The sequence below is a fragment of the Melanotaenia boesemani genome, chromosome 19 (assembly GCF_017639745.1).
Source record: "Melanotaenia boesemani isolate fMelBoe1 chromosome 19, fMelBoe1.pri, whole genome shotgun sequence".
Taxonomy (NCBI): Eukaryota; Metazoa; Chordata; class Actinopteri; order Atheriniformes; family Melanotaeniidae; genus Melanotaenia; species Melanotaenia boesemani.
In genome coordinates, this window is record NC_055700.1 from 17,624,462 (window position 1) to 17,651,230 (window position 26,769).

The 26,769-nt window shown below is 36.7% G+C and overlaps 2 protein-coding genes across 13 annotated transcripts; one reads left to right on the plus strand and one right to left on the minus strand.

Moving 5' to 3' along the window:
- Positions 1–496: 496 nt before the first annotated feature.
- LOC121630561 (fucosyltransferase 7 (alpha (1,3) fucosyltransferase)) lies at positions 497–15,722 on the minus strand. Of its 11 annotated transcripts, XM_041970920.1 has the most exons (5): positions 15,452–15,682; positions 13,363–13,454; positions 6,940–7,041; positions 4,362–4,423; positions 497–2,496 (listed from the first exon to the last, which is right to left on the minus strand). In XM_041970920.1, exons 4-5 carry the CDS (start codon positions 4,365–4,367, stop codon positions 1,414–1,416), a joined length of 1,089 nt encoding a protein of 362 aa, XP_041826854.1. In that variant the 5' UTR covers positions 4,368–4,423; positions 6,940–7,041; positions 13,363–13,454; positions 15,452–15,682; the 3' UTR covers positions 497–1,413. The 11 variants fall into 11 exon arrangements, with proteins under 11 accessions (XP_041826854.1, XP_041826856.1, XP_041826853.1 ...); XM_041970922.1 differs by lacking the exon at positions 13,363–13,454; XM_041970919.1 differs by lacking the exon at positions 15,452–15,682 and having other exon boundaries at positions 13,363–15,440.
- A 3,415-nt stretch (positions 15,723–19,137) lies between these two features.
- Positions 19,138–26,489, plus strand: clic3 (chloride intracellular channel 3). 2 transcript variants are annotated; one of them, XM_041970936.1, is made up of 7 exons: positions 19,138–19,528; positions 22,875–22,976; positions 23,564–23,673; positions 24,895–25,020; positions 25,344–25,450; positions 25,572–25,747; positions 25,898–26,489. In XM_041970936.1, exons 2-7 carry the CDS (start codon positions 22,941–22,943, stop codon positions 26,060–26,062), a joined length of 720 nt encoding a protein of 239 aa, XP_041826870.1. In that variant the 5' UTR covers positions 19,138–19,528; positions 22,875–22,940; the 3' UTR covers positions 26,063–26,489. The 2 variants fall into 2 exon arrangements, with proteins under 2 accessions (XP_041826870.1, XP_041826869.1); XM_041970935.1 differs by lacking the exon at positions 19,138–19,528 and adding an exon at positions 22,611–22,758.
- Positions 26,490–26,769: the final 280 nt, after the last annotated feature.

The window sequence follows — 26,769 nt, forward strand, 5'->3', positions numbered from 1 at the left end:
TGATCAGAAAGATTACATTTGTTTGATCAGGTCTTATTGCTCTCACCATATCACACTAAATCTGTTAAATACATTGTTGAAATGAACATCAGCTTATATATGGCTAAAGTGCACAGTGTCCCATTGACGAGGATGCCAAGTAGTATGTTTGTTCCTTTCAGTAAGAAGGTAATGATTTATATTGGATAATGTTTTATAGGGTTTTTCCCTCATCGTGAGCATTTAGGACACATTGTGCTACCAAGAGGAAACATCTGCAATTGGAAATACAAACCATCCCTTCATGGTTTGGTTGACAAAGGACAAGTTCACAAGAGCTGCTGTTATCTACTAGAGATCAGATGTACATACTCTTTATTCTAGCTTCCAGCCAGCATTTCTGATGCCATATTTTTAATCTTACAAAATACAAGTAAGGCTCCTCCAGTTTTATTTCAGAGAGCAATTAATGAACAAAGAACTTTTGGGAAGAGGAAAAATGGGAAGGCTGTTTAAATGAAATCAAGTTTAAATTTTATTTGACAAGAAAAACATGAAAATCAGTAAACTGGCAAGTCTTGAAAAAGGAAAAATCATCAGTTTTTGCAGTCACACTTAAAATCATCAAATTGCTTCAGAAAAATACTACTCACAAAGAGTTAGGGATATTCAGCTTGTTGAATGATGTCAGAAGAACCTGAAATGTACTATAACCTTTACAGGTGAACTTATTTTGGACTTTTAATTATGAATGCAAGTGTACAACTGTTCAATTTTTAAATACTAACTGCACAACATGCTGCTTGCTGACACCCTTAACATACATTTCACATTTACTTAGAATCCCACTTCCTGCTTGTCTGAAAGGTTTTGCAAGCAAGAATGTAGCTTAACCACAAACCTGTGGTATTGACTATCTGTACTCAGTGTCTGTAAAGAATACAACATAATTTAGAGATGGTTTAAAATATCCACAACCAGAAACTGTTCAGCTATCAACAGTTCAAAAGGCTTCAAGTAATCCTTAGGTTTTTGCAGTAAAATAGTTTTGTGTCATCACTACATTCTTATTTCAAATGAATATTTGTGTAAGTCTTATGGCCAGCCGCAACATAGCAAACTTGAGTTTTTAGCTATATATCTTATGAAACAGCTGATCAGTTCCTGCTCAGAATTATGCATTAATTACTAATGACGCTCGTAGGTTAGCTTAATTCCAAACTGTTGCTCAGTCACTTCCTATTAAGGATTACAGTTTTTTTTTTACCTACCTACCCTATTTTTCAAAACTTTAAGTAACTGAGGCAAGGACAACCACATTGTGATAAATATCTTTTTATGAATACAAGCAGCAGACTGGCAAAACTATAACTTTGCTCCCCCTTTACTGAACAATAGCCAAAAATCCAGTATAGTGAACCACCAACATTTCAGCTAATGTATGTAATTCACCTTGTCCCAGGTTTCAAGGTCTGAATAAACTTTGTGCTGAGGTAAACTTCTGTTCTGTGTGCAGATCTTACAAAACCCCTCTGTCCAGTGTGCACGAAGCTTCACTTTCCACTCCTGTTTCCAGGTGAAGTATTCACTGTATCGCTTTTGGTCGTTTGCAAGCTGTTGTAAAAACTCTCCCATTTCTTTTATTGATGTAAACTCATCGACATGGATGAAGGAATGATTTGGTGCAACAGCTTTGTAGTCACTTATTGGTGGTCCCAGGACAATGGGCACAGCTCCGCTCTTGTAGGCATTGTTCCACAGCTTCTCGGTGATGTAATCTTTGGCAAGAGAATTCTCGAAAGCCAAATAAAAATAGCAGCGAGAGATTGTAGGTAAGAGGTCAGTAGAAGATAAAGGTGCGTTTGCCCAGCTACCATAAACTTTCACAGGAACTATTTTCTTGAGGTCGTTGTACACATCACTTCTTTTGTGGTTGTCCTGGTAGTTGCTGACAACCCAACATACAAGGGAGGTCTTATTCGCAGGGCTTTCTTCAACTACATGATCTCCAGCTTCTTTAGGTAATAGCTCACCATATGGTGTAGTGACATCAGCATCCCTCCTGTAGGATATGGTCATGTTAAAGATATTTGCAAACTTCTGCAAGTTTCCATTGTTAGCGGGAGACTCCAGGGACATCCAAGCCCACCTCTGGCCTTGTGGTCGTGGTAATTCGATGGGCAGCTTCTGACTCCCCTGGATCAGCTCTCTATTATGGAAAACGACTACATCAGCTGACGGGAAATAGGAACGTTGGTCCACCAGTATACAGTGAGGGATTTTATAAAGATCCCAGCATGTATGACCATTTAGACTGACTGAGTGACCAAAAGGCCAGTACCACAGCAAGATGATCATATCTTTGTTATTGCTAGAGTTACTGAAGGTTATTGCAATGGCGGAGTTTTGGTTTCTTCTGGGCAATCCATAATAAACACTTATCAGGAAAATGCAGATAATGCAGAAAATGAGGCACTTCTTCATGAAACTGAAAACAGTCTTTGAGTCATAACACACCTGCAATTAAAGAAAAAAAAGTATCAATGTTATTGTGCATAAAATCACCACATCTTACTCCAACACCGTCACAAACTCATTTTTACAGGGACTTGGTCTTCCAACACTTTCTATGAAGCATACCCAAGTTCTGTATAGAAATCTGTATCAGGATTATTCTACTTTATACTGGACATTTAAATCTTGGTCAAGCACTAAGTTGTCCAAAATGTAACCTGTATAATAAAAGATTTCAGCTGCTCAATAGTCTGTGGTTGTACTCAAACAAGATTTAAAAAAGGAGGTGTCTGAACCAGGGATTGATGGTTCAGACAGTATGATCATCATGCTGTTCACATTGACACAAAAATCAAGATGGCACTTAACACATAAGAAGTTACTGAGTTAAATTTTGTGTTGTGATATGCCCTCTAAGGTGAGCTTTTCTTAAATAGGAATTCCTCCTGCATAATTATACTTAAATGTTATTCCTTCTTGATAACAGCGTTGCATGAATGTTTTACATTTCCTGTAAATTTCATCCAAAAGTTGAATCTCTCTAAATTTGTTAATAGACACATTTTTACTGAGATCCCAGGAGTTTAATCACAGGCCTCACGCAACACGTACAGCAGAGCAGCTTCATAGACTGTATTAAACTGACTTGCCTGCAGTCCTCAGCATTTTCCTCCTGAAAATGAATCAAGTGTCACACAGAGAACTAGAGGACCACAGTCTACTCAGCAGCTAAAATCTTTTTATTCAGCTAAACACAGATTCCTCTGACAAAACTTCCAAAATGAAAAGAGGACGTTAAGACAATGTCATCCATCTGTTTTGCATTAAATTCCAGGTTTGTTTTCATTTTCTAAATACCTTGAAATTGGTCAGTGTAGACGATGAAGATAGTTAATTTGTACTTGTGTTTGTTAAAGGTCGAGCAAATGAACAAATAGCAAGTTTAAGTTTTTGGTGAATTTTTGAAAACCTTAACTTTCCTGGAAATCTGTTTAAATTAAAAAAAAAAAAAAGATAAATAAATAAAAAAGGGGGACTTAACTAGGTAACAGGGGTAGCCTGACCAATGAATTAAACTGATTTAGATGCACATACCTAAGCAAATAGCCAGAGAAACTAGGTAAATATAAAACAGAATATGTAATTTGACTTTAAGTAAAACATGGAACAGTTTCTGTTGGCATCAAATATCCAATCATTAGCAGCATCTGGAGCAGGGGTAGCCAACGTCGGTCCTCGAGGGCACCAATCCGGCAGGTTTTCCAGATTTCCCTGCTCCAGCACACCTGACTCAAATTAAATGGATCCAACAGCCTATAAGGATCTCCACAATGACTTGTTAGTTTAAGTCATGTGTGTAGGAGCACGGAAATCTGGAAAACCTGCCGGATTGGTGCCCTCGAGGACCGACGTTGGCTACCCCTGGAGCATCAGGTCACTGACACCTAATGTCAGAGATGCCATGTGCTACACAACAAAACAAAAAGTATTTGATGCGCTGGAAATTACAAGATGTCATACCTGTCGACTTGTAACATGAGCTCTTATATTAAAAAAATAACAGAAAAACATGTTCAGCAAAACAAAGTTCGATTCTTAATAGTTTCATAACAAATATTTTTTTTCTTAACTTTGTTAGATTTGTGAATTATTGTCAAATATTAAAACCATTTTGTTTTTGAACTTATAAAATCAACATGTGTGTGAAAATTTACTAATGTACCTTTACATGGTAACAACGCAGGGAAAAATGTGCAGCTGAACACTAAATGTGATAATTACATTTTGAAAAGAGAAAGACGTTTATGGAAAACTAACCAGTTGCATTCATTGAACTTCAAACACTAATGTTAGAATTTTGGACTCACCATCATGTCGTCTAAATCAGCTCAGGTTTTCCAGTATGAAAGTGATTTAGGCTCCTTTTTCCCTATGTGAATGAAAAAGAATATTAAACAATTTTACAACATACAGAACACATGCACCTAAAATGAAAAAAAAGTGTTGACCTAAGGAAAAGATCACTAACGTCACAGAACCCAGAGGAAGACCGAACCACAGGAATCATGCAGGTTGCAAGTGGACATAGGAAGAAACCATTTAATCCGAAAGAAAAACAAAAGGTGCTGTTACAGCAGGAACAACAAAACTCATGAACCAATTTCGAACCAAAACTCAAGAACAAACACACAGCTAAGGTGATCTGGGGGGAAAAAAACCAGTAGTCACTTACAGAGATCTTGTAAAAAGCTAAAGACAGCAAGGAACATTTATGATGAAGGAGATAAACCAAATGAGGAGCAGGTGTGACAGGAGGTTAAAAATATACAGCAGGGGAAGAACTCTACAAAAAAAAAAAAAATAAATAAAACAGGAAACAACCAGCAACTAGAAAAAGCTGTTATTTGCATAACAGCATGCGTGAATGCTGTAATGCTGAACGACTGGAATGAAATGGTGAAAGATGGTTGAAGATGGCTGAAATGTGACTTTTGAAAAAGTATTTATTAAGCTGAAGTTGAAGAATTTAAAGCTCAAACTGGAGTTAAAAGGTGCTGAAAGGGTGAAATGTTGAAGTAAAATGTACTTAAGAATGCTGAAGATGGCTGAAAAAGGCTGAAATATGGTTGTTGAAGAAGTATATATGAAGCTTAAGTCAATAGTTGAAAGGATTTCAAGCTCAAACTGGTGTTTAAATGTAGTTAAAATGGTGGAAAGTTGAAGTAAAACGTCCTTTGAAGAGGACAGAGAGACATATGTGGACTCAATAGGAGGACAAATCCAGGTGAGAAGTCCAATATCTGGATCAAGATGACCAACGGCGGAATAATAATAATAATAATAAATAAAAACAGGAAAACTATAGTGTGTGTGTGTATAGTGTGTGTTAACAGCATTCATACAACTAAGGAACAGATGTCAACAGAAATCCAAAAAAGACTAAACCAAAACCCACAAATCAGGACTATTTGACTCTGGCCCTCAAATGTTATCCTGCTCTAACACACCTGATTCAAATGGGATGAAATACAACAACTTGTCAGGGTCTACACAATGACATATTCATTTGACAATTTTAGCCCACCCTTCTTTCCAGTGTAGCTTTATTCATTGAGGTTTGTGGGCATTTATATATCAACACCTTTTCCACCATAGCATTTACTGAAGTTGAGGTCTGGACTTTCACTGTGCCGTTGCAACTCCTTGATTCATTTCATTGAATATTTTCTTCACCAAGGCAAAGCAATCAAAAAACAGCAGCACAAACACAAATAAAGTTGTTTTAGGTTGTTACACATGTTTTTAACATTATTTCTAACATTAACACTGTTTGCAACAGACAGCAAAAACAGGTTTGTGCAAAACTGCGCCTGCACCAACAGATGGTCTAAGGACCAGGCTAGCACTTGAATACACACTTATAACCTCTTACAATTAGAGTTCTTTTCTTGCATGTATGTGGATATATTTATGCTTTTGAAAAAAGTGGAAAGCAACAGACAAGCAAGGAGAAACAAGTATGAAGCAATAAACCTCATCGTTCTCAAAGATAAAACTTTAAAACGGTTCCAACTTTATTAATGAAATGCATGAGTCATATTTCCTTACTGCTGTTTGTACATTGTTTACAGGACACTGTTACAGCTTGTATTTATTTATAGGATTCATTGTGCATGACCCACTGTTCCCCTTTAGGACTACTTTAGAAATATGGTGGCTGCCATGTTTAATACATTTACAATGCACAGGAAGTTTTGAACATGAGGAGAAATTATAAGCTATGAAGTGAAGAAGCTTTTAATAAGAAAAAAATGACTTGAATAAATGCAGATCTATATAAGAATGGCATAGTGCTTACATATACTCTATGTAAGATGGTTATTTTTGTGGTTTCAGAACACTGCACACAAAAATATGTTGTAACAAAGTGGAGAAAGAGTTAGAAATAATTAAGAGATTACTTAAAGCAGTACTTTCCAAAACTGCAAAATAAATATTAGATGATTAGTTACTAAAGACAACTGTAAGGAATCATAATTTTAAAATTATAATTGACAATTAATTATTTACTCATAAATTAGGATAATTTCTCCATTACCTACTGTATTAGTATGATATCCACTGAGCAATGCAGTGCTCTGCATTTTAATTTAACTTATCACTAAGTCAGAATTTGTTGATCATCTTTTCAGCCACTCTATCAAACAAAGTTATACATCATGCAGCTGTATGTATTTAGTTCTCTTGCTCAACAACCATATCAGTGATGGGACAGCTCTACTTCTATTAAAGAAAATATTCAAGAAAATCCTTTAAAAATGTATTACTATATTTAAGTTGGTTCATCATGTAACACTGAAATCCACATGCAAATCAAAAACAGTTTATAAAAGCAGTTTAATCTTTCTTTCAGTTCAGACAGTTAAAGGAGAAATTCAGTCTTACCAAAACAGCTCTGAAGAAATCCTTTCCGTATCAGTGTCAGACAATTCTGAGGTAGCATCACGATCTGTACACCACACTCAACTCTTCTGTATCTGGGAGTGCCTGTATGAAGAGTGCATCCCATATTTGGTGAATATGATAATTAGGTGCATTTTGTAAAAGCTTTCCTAGAACTGAAGGTGTCTTCATTGTTACTTAAATGTCACCACATTTTGTTACTTTAGTGATATTATAGGTCATCTCCATTATGTCATTTGAAACATTTATTTGGAGAATAATAATAAATACATTTAATGCTAAAAGATATAGGCTGCTAAACTTTAAACACATTTTGATAGTGGTGTAATGACTAAGAATAGCTAATAGATATAGCTTACAACTTGCTTTTGTTGCATATCTTTGTCATGGTGCCACTGGTTTCCTTTGCCAGCTCAGACGCTCAGCAGCAAATCAACAATGACCCCCATGTTGCTTTTGCTTTTCATGGCTTTAGATTGCTCTCTACTGTTCACCAAATATGAAATGCACCTACAACCTTGTAGACCTTTAGAAGAAAAATGAATCATTCAGTGTGGAAGTAGGCCTTTTTAAACATCTAAACAATGTTTGATAGCTATTAAAAAACAAATGTCTCTAAAAGCAGATGTAACTTTAAAAATCTTTACAAGATTGCAACAATATTTGAGATTTTTGCATCATAAAAATGTTTATGAACGACAGTCCCTTAAAAACATATCTTTTTGCTTGAAAATGTACATTTTTAAACAAACAAACAAGAAACTCTTCTCACATGGCTTGTGTGACTATTTTCCTCATTAAGTGAATGCTTGCCTGTGCAAATCCACCCACCAGTAGATGGCACTATCTGTGCAATACTGACACTACAGCATTACTCAATGGCCAGTTCCTGATATTGCTATAGAGAGGTAGATGCTTTCAACTACAGAACAATACTTAAAAAACGAAGTGTAATTTTACAGTCACATGCAAGACAGAATAATAATGACCTCACTGTCTATCACTTTCAGCAGTATTAGAAACATTAAAGTATTATGACCCCCAACTCCAAAAAAGTTGGGACACTATGTAAAAAGGAAATAAAAACAGAATGCAATTGTTTGCAAATCTCATCAACCCATACTTCAATCCCAAAAGAACATAGACAACATATGAAATGTTAAAAAAGACATTTTTCTTTTTGATGGAATATATTTAGTTAGAACTGGGACAACAAAAGGTTGGAAAAGCAACTGGCACAAATCAAAACAACTGGTGGAGCAACTAATTATGTTAATTGGTAACAACCTATAAAGAAACATTTCATAAAGATGGACATTGATTCACCAAATCTCCAACAAAGTGCATCTAAAAGTTGTGGAACAATTTCAGAAAAATGTTCATCGGTGTGAAATTGCGAAGACTTTGAGGATCTCACCATCTATAACAGGGATCACCAACTCCAGTCATTGAGGGCCGATGTCCTGCAAGTTTTGGATGTTTCCCTGCAGCAACATACCAGATTCAAATGAATGGGTCATTAACAGACCAGTGCACTTTATCCAGATCCACTTTATTTGAATCAGGTGTGTTGCAGTAGGGAAACATTCCATACCTGCAGGACACCGGCCCTCAATGAGTACCATAGTTGGTGATTCCTGATCTATATCATCTAAAGATTCAGAAAATCAGGAGGAAAAAAGCCAAAGGTCAAAACTGGATGCTTTTAATTCTTTTCTGGAAATCAGACAGTATCTTGCATACAGGATTTCTCACCACTGTTTTAAAGCAACATCTGCTCCCATCAGGACATTTCTCTCAGGAAAGGCTTTACATAATTCTGCAAGACAATGCTAAACTACATACTGCATCCATCACAACAACATGGCTTTGTAGGAGAAGAATCCAGGTGGGTGATGAAGACCTAAAACTGTTGAGCAGCTAGAATCCTGCAACAGACAAGGACAACATTCCTCTCCCAAAAGCAGCTGGTCTCCTCATCTCCACAATATTTAGCTATTAAAACAGCGGATGCTCCACAATGGTAAACATCATAACTATTCCAACTTCCTTGAGATGTGTTGCTGCCATCAAATTTAAGATAAGCTAATATTTTTCATGAAATGATAAAATGTAAGTTCCAATATCTAATATGTTGTTTGTGTTACATTAAAAGTAAAATGTGGGTTTAAGAGATATGCAAATCTTGTGCTCTCATTTACATTTTACATAACTGCTGAACAGCTTGAATCCTGGCATTCAAATTAATAACATTTTTGCACACCAGTTTTATCCCCTATATAACATCAGCACCCCCCTGTAAAACTCTTCTTTGCCCATGCTTTGATTGATCAGAACTGTTTAGGTGTGTAAAACAAGACATGCTGAGCATTGGGTGGGTAGTCACAATATTATGGTTGATGTATTAGCCTTTGGCTTGACAGTGTTAGCATGTCGAAATGTGATGCCACTGTTAGCTCATCCATACATTTTCAGGTTTAAAGTGAAATAAATAAATGTTTATAGTTAATTTCTCACATATAAAATACATTTATGGAAATGTCAACATGGTTAATAACTGGAGTTTTATCACAAGATTTTTAGAATAAGTGCAAACCTAAAACTTAAGCAGAATTTGCTCCTTCTGAAAGAGAGAGGCTTTGGAGGATCCTCATAATATTAAATTCTGACATCCGCCAACAAGAAAACAAAAGATCATCAAGCTTGATTGGAGTGGTATTTTCAGGTGTCCTTTATCTCCTCATTATTAAAGCCACTTTCTCCTGTAATATACAATCTAGTGGCAAAAACCTTGATGGTTAGTGATGAGAAGAAACCTTGTTTGAGTAATGACTTTGATTCATGATATACAGTATACCAAATAGAGCAACCATCCAGAGTAGTTAATCTACCGTGACCAAAAAAAAAAAAAAAAAAAAAAAAAAACTTGCAAAAAACCTCTGATTCATCCACATACACATTAAATGAAAAAGTCTCCATGGAGAAATTCCAGGCTGGTGAAAAATGAAAGCTGAGCACAGATGGAGAAAAACAAATTTACAAGTTCAATATGAAATCTATAAACAGAAACTTAACTTTTATAATTTACAGCTGTAGAATGCAAGGAAGCCTTTTACATTATTACCAAAAACTGCATAATACTCAGGCGTCAATCGCCACAGTTGACAGGTTAAAAAAAACTTCCTGTGTCAGTAGCACCTGTACTAGGCCTGCAATGAGTTCGCCAAATTCTTCACAGACAAAATCCAGAATATCAGACAAGCAATTGGTTCATCAATAAGAGATTCAAGAGACATACTGTGTCCATTAATAACCAGGTTAAACACCATGACACAGTTTCATCCCATAAACAGCAAAGATCTTGGGGACATTTACGTCAGCTGAACTCCTCCTCTTGCTATTTGAACATCCTGCCCACAGTTTTTTTTTTCAAAAAGGTCTCAAAGACTATGGAGCCAGGTCTGTTACAGATTGTGAACTTGTTTTTAATGTCGAGTCTTTTCGCAGGGCTACTGAAAACAGCTGTAATCAAGCCTCAGCTAAAATGCGTTACCTAGATAATCATCTTCTGGCCTGGAGAGAGATATTAAGTTATTTTTCTATGTAGTAATTGTATTATTGGTTACTGTCTTCACAAACAGAGGCTTTTCTTGGCGGGATGTACATATTTAATGAGGGGGTGGTGACACATCAACACAGGATATTTGGGCCATGAATTTCCTCTTCTGCACTGATATTGAAAGTAGTGCTATATTTAGTTTGTAGTTTGAGTGTAGATTACAAGCTGATTCATTTACTTTTTATGTAGAATTAGTGAGACATGTAAAAATGTTGGCAACAAAAAGAAAGAGAAAACTATAGCTGTAAAACTAAAGCTAAAATGCTGCATCAAGTGAGACTGCCTTCTCAGCTTTGTACATGCAATGTATTGAATCCTGAACATTTTAATTATGTAAATGTTTGGATAAGAGGAATACTCCATGAAACTAATTTGAGATTGTGCTGAAATAAATGCATACATACAAATCCACATCAGTAAACTGTTCTACTAATATCTCAAGTACAAATAACTCATTCTGTTTTAGATTTTCAGGAAAGTTTAATCACAATCAGTTCATGTTGCTCAAGGAACAACAGTATCACCAGGAAGTTTTTTTTTTTTAAGTCGCTGTTGACAAAGCATTTTAGGATGTCCTTTAGGGAAACCAAATACAATGTACATTAAAATGTAATCCAACATTGAATCAAAACTTGTTTTTACAGTACAATCAGTTTGAGCCAGTTTCAAAATCATAATGTTACACATGGGGATAGTTGCATGGCAACATTTTCTGTGGTTTTCCATTAACGCTGAAAAAGCCTTCACCAGAATGCAATCACAAATGATCACTTAGTATGCTGTAGTGGATGCAATATAATTAGAACATTACTTTACTTTGGGTCTATCTTTAAAGGGATGCCTGCTATTTTGATGCTGTTACAGATGATTAAGGAGGAAATGGATTTTTAATCATGAATATGAATTATACACCATCTTGCTTTCATGTCTCTTACTAAGCTATGATAAACTTAAATATAATTAGTATTTTTCTTTACAACCAACTTCCAACAATAAAAATATATTTCCCAAAATAGTGTGCGTTAGAATAAAGTGTTAGTTTATCATTACCAGTACTTCAGTTGGATATGGTTTCTAAACAAGTGAAATATATTACTTCAGTAGTTGAATACAGTTATAAGTACACATTGTTTTTGGTTACTTAAAGTCTGTAAGACCCTATCCCAGCTGCTATGAGGTAGAATTGAGTACATCCTAAACAGGTCATGATCACAGAGACAAAATCAAGCAACCCTTCAAGTTCATTAACTCAACATTCACATTTTTATACTATAGGAGCAAGTGAGTGTACCTAGAAAGAACCATTGCAGTTAAAAAAAAGAAGACCAATGTGACCTTAGACTTTCATTATAAACATGTCTAAGATGTGGTTATATTTGAATTCAGTTTAATGAAATCCTTAACCACAATCACTCAAGACTGGCTGCTCTTAGCATTGTCCCAAGCTTGTAAGTCTGAATAAACTTTGGGCTGAGGTAAACTGCTATTCTGTGTGCAGATCTTACACAGTCTTTCCCTCCAGTCATTGTAAATTTTTACTTTCCACTCCTGTTTCCAGGTGAAGTATTCACTGTAGCGCTTTTGGTCATTTGCAAGCTGTTGTAAAAACTCTCCCATTTCATTTATTGATGTAAACTCATCGACATGGATGAAGGAATGATTTGGTGCAACAGCTTTGTAGTCACTTATTGGTGGTCCCAGGACAACGGGCACAGCTCCGCTCTTGTAGGCATTGTTCCACAGCTTCTCGGTGATGTAATCTTTGGCAAGAGAATTCTCGAAAGCCAAATAAAAATAGCAGTGAGAGATTGTAGGTAAGAGGTCAGTAGAAGATAAAGGTGCGTTTGCCCAGCGACCATAAACTTTCACAGGAACTAACGCATCGAGCGCTTTGTACACTTGACTTCTTTTGTGGTTGTTCTGGTAGTTGCTGACAACCCAACAGACAAGGGAGGTCTTATTCGCAGGGCTTTCTTCAACTACATGATCTCCAGCTTTTTTAGGTTGTAGTTCACCATATGGTATAGTGACATCTGCATCCCTCCTGTAGGATATGGTCATGTTGAAGATATTTGCAAACTTCTGCAAGTTTCCATTGTGAGCAAGAGACTCCAGGGACATCCAAGCCCACCTCTGGCCTTGTGGTCGTTGTAATTCGATGGGCAGCTTCTGGCTCCCCTGGATCAGCTCTCTATTATGGAAGACGACTACATCAGCTGATGGGAAATAGGAACGTTGGTCCACCAGCATACAGTGAGGGATTTTATAAAGATCCCAGCATACATCACCCTTTAGACTGAGCGGGTGATTGAAGGGCCAGTGCCACAGTAGGATGGTGAAGCTTGAATTTGAGCGATGGTAGGTGGGGTATCCTCTTGTCCATCTACTAAGAAGATACAACGATGGAACACAGAGAATGCAGAGGAGGAGAGACATCTTCATGTGGCCAAATACCATCTTTTTAGTGTTTTCACACCCCTGCCATGAAATAAAATAATACATTAAATGCCACTTTAAAAGTTTAGTTTCCAGATTTTGACAAGATATATTATAACTCTGATTTGCTGATTACAGTTTTTTTCATATTCTAAAATCTACAGGTCTACAAACTAGCGTGAGCTTCTTTACCTTCTCAGGTGCCTCAGCGTTTGCTGTGATTTCTTAACTACAGTGAGTAAAATAAAAGTGAAAGCTATTTTAATTTCCTCTCAATGTATACCTTGATTTAGGATAGCAAAATATATTCTTTCAATAATTAAATGTCAAATACAAAATAGAGGACTTACCATAAAGAATTTCAAGTATGATGGGAAGTCACAACCACAATTTCAGACCCGTTTCTACTCATCAGGAAAAACTTACACAAACTTCCTTTTTTCTATATGGATGAAACGGAGAAAACGTCAAGAAAAAAGAACTGCTTCGGCTGAACCAGATGTAGTAAATGAATGTGGTTTATGTTCTGCTATATGTGGGAGATGTGAGCTACAGATGCAGGAAACAAAACTAGATGAGAGTGATCTTTTGGCAATCTATTGAACTTCCTCATCAGTTTCTTTGCAGGCCTGTGCAAGCCTGTTAACGAGCCATTCATGTCATTCAGGTGTGTTAAAGTAGTGGTATCTCTACCATGACGGGCAGGGTATCCTGACATAATTTCACTCAGTGAAGATATGCTTATCAAAAACAACTCACTGAACATTTTATCATGTTCTCTTTTGCTGACTGCTTTTTAAAAAACATTATGTTCTTGCAATATCCAAGGACATGAAGACTAGATAAAATATGATGTAGATTAAACAGGCAGGTGGCTGGAGTTCAAGTATAGGCAATATGAAAACAATGTTTCATTGAAAATAAAAATAAAAAAATATTTTGCCATTGGAACTTAATTACACAGTAGAAGGCAGAATAATTAAAGAACTTTGTTTTTTCAAAAATTCCTTTTTATATACTGCAATATTTTCAATAATTTGAATCACAAAGATTTGAAAAAAATTTCATTTTGCAATATATACTGTACAAAATAAACTACTACTAAACTACAGGATGTAACATTGTAAGGGTATGTAAAAGACATAACTCAACCGTGACAGATGGGAAGTTTTTCACACAGGATGTGACAAACACTAAATCAGTTATAAAGAACACCTTAAAAGCAAACGTCAAATCGTACATTTTGAATCTTTGCATGAAAGAAAAGAAGTGTGAGCATGTTAATAAAACAAACAGAACTAACATAACTTTATGCTTCGCATTGTCTCAGTTGCCACATCAGCTTGTGAAAAGTAGCATAAGATGTGCAGATAAGTGCAAAACAGACATCACAGATTCTGACACTCATGTTGTCCTTCATTTAGGACATACTAATTTAATACTTTTCATAATTATTTCTTGAATATAAAAGCAAAAATGACAGCTGCAGTCACAGACACAAACTTTTTTCTTTTAAAAAATAAAATAAAACACTGTCAGCCAGGGGACAACCTGTTTCAGTTCCCCTTTGCCCTCCTAAGCAACCTTACAATCATCACTCACTGCAGTGTGATTAACCCAAACAGTATTACTTTGGTCTGCTTGTTGAAGTTTGATTTAAATTGGAAATATCTAACATTGCAGTTCAACACAAAGTTAAATAGATCTTCAAAGCAATCCCATCTGTTTAACTATATTTGGACCCTTCACCTGTACTTTGTAGGCTCAGGAAAGTACAACAAAAGGATTTTGTTATGCCTTGAGCTATGTCAACACTGGATATGTAAGCACAATGTCCAATCTGTCATATATTCTGAGTGGAAACAGGCAGCGAAACACAGAGGAAAGTGATCTAAATCAAATATACAGATAACAGATGTGTGGCAGTTCAAACAACAGAAGCAAATGTAAAATGTATGAGCTGCACTTATCACCTGATATCAAAAACAAATTTATAAAGAAGAAATATTTAAGCTTTGTTTTAGGGCTTACTTTAATAAAACCAAATAAAACAGAATTCAATACGGCTAGTGAAAATTTAACTTGACATCACCTTAAAAACCAAAGACATAAGCACAAACATTTTATAAAGGACATAACATACGTGAGATGAAAGCTAAATACACTCAGATTTTCAGCCTATGAGCAGGATGTGGTGAAAGATTTACAGTCTGTGTTTTGCTGACATACTCCTCATAATTTATTTATTCTCCACACCGAGGACTTTCACTAACTGATGCAGCTAGATTAAAACTCGCTGGTGTGTCAAGCAGATTCTGTCAATAGCCTCAAAGAAAAATAGTTACAAAAAAGGAAGAACAAGAACGAGATACATTTAGAAGTTCACCACACTAACCACATTAACACTTAAATGCGAAAACCCAAGTATCTTCCACTGACCTGATCTTGAGACAACCAATGTGTCCTGCATTGAAACATCACCAGTTTTGGTTGGTGTTGATGAGCTTCGAAGATATAAAACCCCCCCACCCTTTTAAGGAAAGTTGGGTGTGGCATCTGGCTCAATGCTGAATTAAACTGAGCTCACAAACACATCCTGTGTGCTGATCTCCTAAGTCGACATCCTGTTTAAATTATGAAGTAAGATAATTATTTTCTCTTCATGTAAACAGCAAAGTAACTTCAGTTATTTGAAGGATTTGAAGGCGATTGCTGCATGTGCTTTCTGGTGTGGAAAGAGGAAGTCTGCATGATCTGAAACAAAGTTCACATGATCAAGGATGCTGCAATATGCTGTTGATAAGAATAAGATATAATAAGAGAACGTGTTATGTCTGAGCACCAAAAATGGAGCCAGGGGAAGTAAGGGGAGCTCGGCTCCCCTGAAAAGCAGAGGAGTGTCCCAGAAAATATATATATGTATTTTTTAAAGAATAGCATTAGTTTGTCAGAGTTGTATATTTATTAATGTGATGCAAAATATTTTCCTAACAATGTAGATGATTCATTCCGTTTATTTGATCATAGTGGACTGCAGCATAATTTTTTTGTTGTATGTTTTGAAACACCCAAACAGCAGCCAAGTGATTCATTGCTTTTTGTGGTTATTCAAAGAAATTTCTGTCCCTTCATGAGATGATTTTTTACCAGCTACATAGAGTCATAGCAGAATGATTTTGGGAGTAACCCTGAGTTTGACCATGCTGCTGAGCACTAATATACATGCACAGGACTTGCAAACTGTGTAAAGTCATGATGCACACTCAAAAATACCCCTCCCTCCCTCCACAATAAAAAACAAAAAAAATCCTCTGTAATTTAAGCCTTGGGTGATGCAAAAATTAATCAGAATATTCATGGCCAGGAAATCAGGCATTTTAATTTAAAGAAGCTAATTTTGTGATTTGTAGACATTAAATTTGAACAAGCTCCTTGTATTGATTTTGGATGTTTCACTGAAGCAGGAAATTGTTATAACGCTCACATGCAGCAGCACCACTCTGCAACCAAAATAAACAGATTTAATCGTCGTCCCATCCTGAACATCCACTGATCCCATCCACTAGGTATTATTTTGTCAGTACCATATCCCTGCTCAGTGGCAACAGGAAGTCACATGACTTGCTCTAGGACTTATTACTCTGGGCTTCTTGACACAACCAACAGAAAACAAGATGATCTTTCATTGTGAAAACTGTGACTTTTCATTTTAGAATATGCCCATGGTGGAATGGCAAATTTCAATATCACGCCACAACACCAAAGTTTATGTTTTATCATCCAATTGCCATCAAACTTAAACTGCTTGATCGTGGTCACGCCCTGAACTAATTTAAATGTTTTTGTCAACATGACATGAAAAAATGTCACAGAAATTGATATAAGGTTTTATTTTCTTCTATTCAAACAATAATAAGATAAGAAGACAAAATGAACACTTTTGAGTTAACAGAAAGTGTTATTTCCAACACTTTGACTTTCTTTTTCATAGTTATTAAATGCATTATTTAGCTTAAATATTTTGTTGGTAACACTGGAATCTATTTGACAGATTTGAAGGTCACAGTTTAAGTCAGGGGTTCCCAAAGTTTTTCTGCAGGTCTCTCTTTTTAGCCACAAAAATAATGTCAATCCCACTATCACATGCACCCTAATACTTTGCAAGTCCTCAGTACTGTGTGTCTTGCATAAATTTTGTGGTGTAAATATTGTGTAAAGACATACGTTAAAAATACGTACAAAAATGCAGCAGCATATTGTTAAGTCCCCAACATTTGCTGAAGGCTCAAAACACATATTTTCTAAATTCCCCAGCTTAACTTCCCATAGAATGTTTCTGGAAATTTATCGGGAATTTACCGGACATTTTCCTCCCCTTTGGAACCCTAATTAAGACCTATTAATATGCTCTAATTCTAGTTCATTTTAATACAAGCATTTTCTGAGCACTTTACTTGTTTGCACTCAAGTTAGATGCAAAATCTTAAGTTTAATATAATCTTATCTGATAAATTGTAATCAGTGTTTTGATCATTTTATTTTACCTAATCAGGCTGCAGCTTTCTCAACAGCTCACTCTTCTCAGCTACCTGGTCAATGACCATGTCAGAGTCCAATGACATGAGATTGTCCTTGTCTGGTGCCATCTGCATAAACATCTCCAGCCTGTTTGTGGACAAGCTGCTTCAGAGATTGCTTTTAATGAACTTCAGTGTTGAGAATGTTCTTTTACAGTCCACCTGAGTCAGGGAGAGGGTCCGTAGGTACTTGGATGTAAGCCCAAGGAGATGATAGCATGTTGAACTGCCTGAGAATTTGATAGCAGCACAATAGGCAATTTTGCAAGAGCCACAGCTTTTTGTTGCAATTTCACTTTATTCTTTCTATTGCCTTAAACCTGTCCCACTGTCCAGCTTAACTTTCCAGTTCTGACTGAAGGTTATTTATTATGGCCCCACTGTCAAATTTGAGCTGACGTGTGCTGAGGTGGGCATTACTAGGAAGAGAAACAGTTCTGACCTGATCAAACTTCCTGGGGTCCAGCCATGCCAAATCAGCAAGGAGTGGGCCATGTGTGACACATCATCTGTGGATTGCCACAATAGCCATGTCCAAATGGTGTTGTGCACTTTACCTTTTATACTTTCTCAGCAGTGAAATGTACCTCATCTTCAGGCATCTCTCCAGCCCTGCTTTTTCTCTTCTTGGCTCTTTTCTCAGGTGTCTGTGTGATCCTCCTTCTCTTCCAGTTTCTCATATGTCCATTTCACAAATGTGTCTGCAGCTGCCTTCACAGTTTTGAAGTCCCCTGCGATGCTTTCGAGGCTTTTTTGTGTGGCAGTGACCATATGATGGGCAGAGAGGATGTCCATTTGACTGGAGGTACTTTGACAGCGCAGGTGTTTGCTCAAACACTCTAAGGAAAATCTGTTAACACAGTTTTGTATTTCAAGAGACACTCTTGAACAGCTGTTTTTTCTTTTCTCCACTCTTCAATGTCTTCCTGTGTGAGCACTGTGAAGAGAACATTCTCTGGTTTTCCAAAATGTGCAAAAATTGATTTATATCGGGAATTTTTTCTTTGTTTGTACCAAACAGTATCCAGTGTCTACTAAACTTAACATGTTTGAAACTTAAAGGACTTTAAGGGTTAACCACTGTGTTACTGTGGATAAATAGTGTGTTGTCATCACTGTAGCCCCTTTCACTGGCAACAGGAAGTGTCATGATTCCATGCTAATGTATTATTCCAAGCCAGTTCAGCAAAGTTGTATCAACCTTGGAAGTACATGATTAACATTTGGATAAGGTCTCAGGGTACACAGAATCATCTTTCAAATAGTTTCCTGTAAAAGTGTTTTACACAGGTTGATGACCATCCCAGCCTAAATCTTTTTGTACAGCACCTAACGTCTATTGGGAGCCAGTGTAATGTAACAAGAGTCTGAATTTTGCATGAAATTATTATAGTGTTTGTTAAACTGTCATGCCCCATGGTATGGGGCCCAGGTTTCCCAGCTGCCCTGAAGGCATCTTCCCCTCATTCATGCATGATTGCTGGTGCGCTCCACCTGCGCTGAGAGCTTTCAATACCTGCTGGCGACAAGTCTTCCCTGCCAGATCGTCTTGGTTCATCCCTGTACGTATCCAGCCTCTCTCTCTCTGTCTGTCTGTCTGTCGGTGACCATCTTGTTTGGATTTGGATTTCGCCTCTGTCTGCCACATGTCTGGTACTCTGCTTGTGTATGTTTGGATCTCCTGGCTCTCTGACCTCTGGACTTGCTTACAGGAATAAGATATCGGATCACGGACTCAACTTTCTTTGCCCCACCGGAGGTTCTCTGGACTCCCCGCTGTCGGCCTTTTCAGCAGTCGGACCTGTGGTCTATAAACCGCCTTCTAACCTCTCCTCTGTTCAGCAGCTTTTTCACACACCCCGCAGCGGATCTCTCCTTGGAATCCCTCAACCCAGATTCTGAGACGATCCTCATTCATTCGTTGGAGCAAACTCTGCTGGTACGTCAGCCATTACATCGGTGCATTGTCACCTACTACTCCCTACTTACTACTCCCTGCTTCCTAACCTCTGCCTCACAGACGCCAGACCATAGAGAAGACCGGATTGCACAATCTATCATTCCTTGTGTACAATAAAATGTCTGAAACCCATCCCTGGGATTCTGAGCTTTTACTGAGTCCACACACCATTGTCCTGACATAAACATGATCAGTGTCTCCATTCAGTGTATGTTTTGCGGTGGTGGTTGGGGGTGCCTCAGTGCCCATTACATCGCTGACTTGTATATGTCAAATTATGAAGAAGCATATATTGGAATTTCTAACAGACACATCCTACCATTGAGGGATTGTCTTTTCCGAGAATAACTGAATATTTCAGCAGGAAAATGCCACACCTCATTCTGTAGGACTAACAACATATCTTCATAGACACAGTGGGTGTGTTCCGCTGACCTTCCAGATTTGTCTTCTGTTGGAAAGTATTGGATATTAAGAAGGATAGAATTGGATGACAATGATGGACCAGTAGCTGAAATCTTGTAGTACACAATATAGGACAGAGATTCTGCTTGTAAAAATGCAACAGGTAGTTTCCTCAGTTCCCACATAGTTTAAAAAAAAAAAAAAGTAATTTACACAAAGTTTATTGTAAAATGGCAAATGGTCCATATTTATATCACGCTTTACCTGGAATGATACATAAAGTGCTTTACAATGTACATCACATTCACCCACAGATGGCTGAAGCTGCCATGCAAGGCGCTCAACCACGACCTGTCGGGGGCAATTAGGGGTTCAATGTCTTCCCCAAGAACACCTCGACATGAATTCGTCTTGGCCGAGGATCAAACCAGCAACCCTCGGGTTACAAGACGACCGCTCTACCTTGCTGAGCCCTGCCGCCTCCTTGTTAATGTAATGCTGTCATTAGATTATTTGTTTAAATTCTGTAAAACCAATTAAAAGGGTGGGTAGGTGTGGCTCATGAGATTTTGTTTTGGTCTAAAGACAATGTACAACAGCAAACTTAGCAGTGAAATGATTTAGCTTTTTGCCCCCTTAAATTAGTCATAGAAAACACTAAAAAACTTAAAAATAAAATATTGGGTTTGTATAATTTGTTTTACTGGGGCTGGAATGAAGTCCTTATTTGTACTCAAAGTCTCAAATACATTTGAAACAGTGAAAGGTCATCAGCATGATTGGGGAGAAGAAAAACAATATTTTACCATATGATTATTGTCTTCTAAAACCAATTCAAATACAGAAAACAACAGAAATATGTGATTTAGAGGACTATATTCCCAGAGTGAAAACCACAAAGTGACCTAAATCTTCTGGTCATTGTTTAAAAAGTCAAAATTATTTTTCGTTTAGGGCAGTTAAAATAATTTTATAATTTTGTTTTTATCATTGGATGCTTGTTTTTTTAGTTTTTAGTGCAATTTTCTGCCCTTCTGCTTTGCATTTTAGTATGCAGCTATGGTTGTGCACGTGAGACACACACAAACACAAAAAGAAAAAAACATTTGGTGAAAAAAATCCAAGTATATCAGTGGAAAATTCCCAGCCAAAAACTTTATTTTCATCCAAGGACAAATGACAAAAAACTTGTCTAGGAGTGTGTTTCTAGGATGTATGTGTCCTTTTTACTTTATCAAAGTATTAGCATTTTTCATTTAACTCAAAAACAAAACAATTGCTGTTTAATATAACAGAGCATGCAAAATCTGTGACTCTAACTTGTGAATTCCAGAGCGCTAAGTCACTAAGTGTCAAACGCAATCACACCCTCTTCATTTAGTCCTAAGGATTTTCAGCTGATGACACTGTCCTGTGTGTCTTAAGCCATTCCTTCTGTGGTCTGTCTGGTTTGGGATCTTCTTGTCACTCCTTCTAGCTTGCGCTGTTGTTTTTCCTTATGTGACCTTGCTTTAGGGTGTTTCATCTGCTTAATGAATCATTGTCCCAAGTAAATACCTGCAACATGAGAACATGTTTTCAGTCAACATGAACACAAGATTAACAATGTGAGGAAGAGGAAGACATGGAATGAGCAAGAGAGACAAAACCAAAACACCCTTGACAAGAAAATGAGAGACACATTTGGGTGTTATTTCAGCTTATATAAATTTAAAAGTATGTCTTTAGTGTGACTTTTTTTATTTTTAATGTTCCTTAATTTCCTTTTTGTTTTCTTTTTAAACTTGGAGCAAGTTCACAATCTCACCAAAGACATGTGGGAAAATAAATGAACAGAACAGGACAGTGTGACCAGTAACAAAGCCATGTCCACAAATAGTCCAGGGGTTTTACTCGAGCATGGCGTATAGTTCTAATCCAGTCACACACATTTAGGATGAAGTTAAGCAAGAAAATATTAGTTTCATCCTAAAGTTTTTGACATGTTCTTATTTAGAAATGTTTTGCTGAGTGCTCTGGCTCACTGTAGTGGTGGGGGAGGTTGTTACCATCTGGTAGTAATTGTACTGTAGCATCCATATGAATTATCCAAGGTGTTCCTTCTAAATATTGCTGAAAAGAAGAATAGTATCCTGTATGAATCTGTCCTTAGAAAACAAACAAACAAACAAACAAACAAACAAAAAAAAAGAGGATTTAACTAGGACACCAAAATAAGCAAACTTTGCTAACTTTGCTAAACACACAGAACCTGCACATGAACAAAATTTCCTCATAACAGTTGCATTGCATAGCTCATCGCATGAATCAACAGCTAACCCTGGACGACCTCCTGCAGTTGCAGATGACATCTATCTATCTATCTATCTATCTATCTATCTATCTATCTATCTATCTATCTATCTATCTATCTATCTATCTATCTATCTATCTATCTATCTATCTATCTATCTATCTATCTATCTATCTATCTATCTATCTATCTATCTATCTGTCTATCTATCTATCTGTCTATCTATCTGTCTGTCTATCTCACTTTGCAAACTCTGAAAAGGGAGACAGAGAGTAAACCAGGACGAATAACGACTAAAAGTGACAGACTGAAAGGGCCAGAGAATATGCTGGAAGGCAGAGTCAAAAAGATCCAGATTTGCTGGTCTGACTGGTAAGGCCAGAGGGGGTGTAGGCTGCCATTTCAGTCTCAAAAGGTGTGGTGAACTAAACTAAAACCAGAAAGAGGTATAGAGAAAAGTAACAAGAGGAGTAGAGGAGAATGAACTCAAGTGGTTTGAGGATAAGCTAATGTGAGTACCAGCTTTGACAAAACTATGAACGTATGGAAGTGTGTGTGTGTGCGTGTGTGAAAGAGGAATTTCTATATCTTCTCAATCACAATTTTGCTTTATCTTTGCGTCACCAGAAACAAACACTTGTGTGAACCCAGCAGATTGATAGGTGGACATAAACAGGCAGAGAAAGAGAAAAGATGGCAGAAGCCCCAAAGATTGAGCTCTTTGTCAAGGTAAGAGTTACAGTTATTATTTTTAGAAAAGACATATTAATTTATGTGATACTGCTACTAAGCTAAATATATATACATATTTGGTTAGTTTAACTTCAAATATCATTGTTGTGCAGCAAGTATGTACTTATCTTAGTAATTAATAACCAAATCAGTGATATTTAATACTAATGTTTAGCTTAACTTACCCTAATTTCCCTGAGGGCTCTCTGAAGGGAATAATAAAGTATTTCTATTCTATATTCTATTCTATAACTTAATGTGCCTGGTTCAGTTTCTACCTATTACTCACAGGTTTTATTTAAATACCTGAGTTTAGTCTTGCTGTAATATGCATACATATACATACTGTACATACACACTGTATGCATGTCTGCATATGTACAATGTGATGCAGCAAATATACTAAATACTATTTAAATAATTTGTTGTTTAAGAAGGGTGAAAAGGAGCTTTAACCCTTCGTTTACAGAGCTGTTTCCACATCCAGTGTAGCAATGTGCCATTATTTAAAAAAACAACAACAACAAAAATAAAAAACAACAATGGTATTTTTGTGTTAAAAACAGTTTTTTTTTGTCTGTCAGGCCAGTGTTGATGCTGAAAGTGTTGGAAACTGCCCTTTCTGTCAGAGGCTCTTCATGATTCTTTGGTTGAAGGGGGTCAATTTTACCCTCACCACTGTGGACATGAAAAGGTGGGAGTGGTCATATGTTTGGTCTTTCCATTGAGAGGGGTTGCTAATATTAACAAAATACAGTAATGCATTTTTACAGGTAGTGTCAACAATGCTTAAAAAGGTTGAATAGCTTCTTAAACTAATCTAACTACATTTCTTAATCCCGTTGTTGGTGAGGACAATAAATAAATAAATAAATCTGAAGCTATCAGATTTTTTTTAATGAACACCTTTTTTTTTTTTTTTTAGTATATTTACATATTTAAACATCTATGCCATGATCTTATCTTATCTTATCTTATCTTATCTTATCTTATCTTATCTTATCTTATCTTATCTTATCTTATAACAATATAAATTGCATCAAGCTTTACTAAGAGCCACATGAGGACTTCCCTTTCTAATGTGTGGCCACAAAACTGGCCAGTACTTCAGATTCCAGTAAGTATATGAAAAAAATCAAGAGTCATGATACTTGTCAATAATTTTGTTTTTATGACGATGACTGCCAAAATTCTGAAAGGAAGAATGTGTCCAGTCCTCTGTGATTTACTGGCAGGCGTTTACTGGAGCTCCAGTTTTTTGTTTGTGAGTCTTTCTGCTTTCAGTTTAGTCTTAAAAGAGAGAAATGGAGCTTGATCAAATTGAGATCAAGACTGACAAAGCTATAGCAACTTTTTTTCTTTTACCTTAAAAACTTCTGAGTGGCTTTTCATCATACTGTGGTCTGTTATCAGCTTATACATGGCATCATCATCAAATCAGTTTTGCTAGATTTCTCTGAAATGGACCTGAAATGGACCTTGGGCCAGTTGTAAATACAACAGGAAATTTTGCCAAAATGTGTGGATTTTTGTAGATCTAAGCCAGGGATCCTAAATCCTGGTCCTTGAGGGATCAGTGTTTTGCAGGTTTTTCGAAATTTCTCTGCTGCAACACACTTGACATCAAGCTCGGCACCATTCTGAGTCTGAATCCGATTTGTTGCAGCAGGGAAACTTCCTGATCTAAGCTCTACAGGAGTGTAATACTGATGCCAGCTTTGGACAAAATTGCTGTGACCACATTAAATTGCCCTCCCACTTTTCTGAGAGACTTATCTTTTATGTTTTGACAGTAAAAATATGTTAAAATAGCTTCCTTCTGAGCAGCATTTGTTCGATTAAAGACTTTCTGGAGGAGGATTGTTGTTTCTTTCAGACCAGATTGGATGATGTGTTGATTTTTGTCTTGTTTTAGGGCACCAGATGTGCTTAAAGCTTTGGCTCCAGGCTCTCAGCCACCTTTTCTCATCTACAATGGAGATGTGAAAACAGACACTAACAAGATCGAGGAGTTCCTGGAGGAGAACTTAGCCCCACCTCAGTAAGTGGAGTACATCCTGTTTTCATTAAAAACATACATATACATATACAGTACCACTGCTCATTTGCTTAGACTTAATTTGCAGACTTTATTGTTATTTTAAAAATTGATCTTAAGGAATTGTTCTTCAGGGTTTCTTTAGGGTCTTTTAAAGTTTTCTGATTTTGTTGTAAATACATATAAGAGACTTCTTGGCAAACAACAATGTTTTCTGGGCAATATATAACAAAACAAGTGGACTTTGCACAGCCCTTTAGAGATATATGAAACTACACACTGGGCATAGAAACACTTAAATTATGTATTCGCTTCACCAATGGCAGGTATCCAAAATTGTGCTGTCGCTACAAAGAGTCTAATGGTGCTGGAGAAGACATCTTCAGAAAATTTTCAGCATACATCAAGAATCCCAATCCTGGGTTGAATGACAGTGAGTCAAACAAACAAACAAACAAACAAAAAAGTAACTTCTGTTACATATGTGGCCAAGTGATGGCAAATGTTGCTGTGAAGGTAACAAAAGTCTATGATGGTGTCTTTCTGTCTCTCAGTGCTAGAGAAGAAATTTCTGTCAACTCTGGTGAAGCTGAACATGTACCTTGAGACACCTCTCCCTCATGAACTGGACCAGAACCCAAACGCCAATGACTCCCCACGCCTGTACCTGGATGGTGACACCTTCACCTTGGCAGACTGCAACTTGCTACCCAAACTCAATATTGTAAAGGTGAAGAATCTAAAAGTCCTCTAGGTAGAAAAACTTATTTTCTGAAGGACAAGTTTTGTTCATCTTTATATATGGTGAAAACATTAAGGAGCTATTACTGAACCCCCCCCCATCCCCCTCTGTAATTCTTAAAACTATTTTCCCTTTCAGGTGGTGTGTAAGGAGTATCGCAACTTTGACATCCCTGCGGAGCTGAAGGGGCTGACGCGTTACCTCACTAATGCCTATAAACAAGATGAGTTTCGCTACACCTGCCCAAATGACTCAGAGATTCTCATTGCCTACCACTCTGTGGCCAAGTACTTGAACAAATAGATCTAGGCTGGGTAAAAGATGATGCTGCATAAGCAAAAACAAAGAACATAATGCAGTGAACATGAACAAATGGTAACAGAGCGGCATGAACTGTATTATTTTTAATGGCTCACCACCACATGAACTGTATATGATAGAAATGTATCAAAATGATCTGAGTTGGGATGATAAAAATGTTTAAAGTTCCATGTTTAATTATTTCTTCAAACTGCAAGCTGTTTTGTATATAGACTGCCTATTAATTGTAGTAGTGCAGCATTTTTTTAGCCCCTCCAGACTAACTTTAAATTCAAATTAAACATTTGTGTTATATCCCACTGTGTGTGTTTGTATTCAAAGCAATGATTATGATAATAGCATAAATGAATCAATTAATTCAATCTGATATCAGATTTTTTCCCATGTTGTAATAAATTCTGATATTCCAGTGTTGTCTCAGTTTTGTTGATGTTTAACTAAATGATGAACGTCAAAGAAAAATATTTCAGGCTTAATAAAGAATTAATTTGAAAAAGGTTTTCATCATGTGGATGTATGCCATAGCATGACTGTTGCGATTGTAGTGATGCCAGTAAGGATTCACGACCCACACTGAGCAGCACTGAAATGAACTTTTTACCAATTTTCTAATTCATGTCTTGAACTTGATCACTGATCAACAGTGATAGTTACTTATTTCTAAAGTAAGATACCAAACTGAGCATACC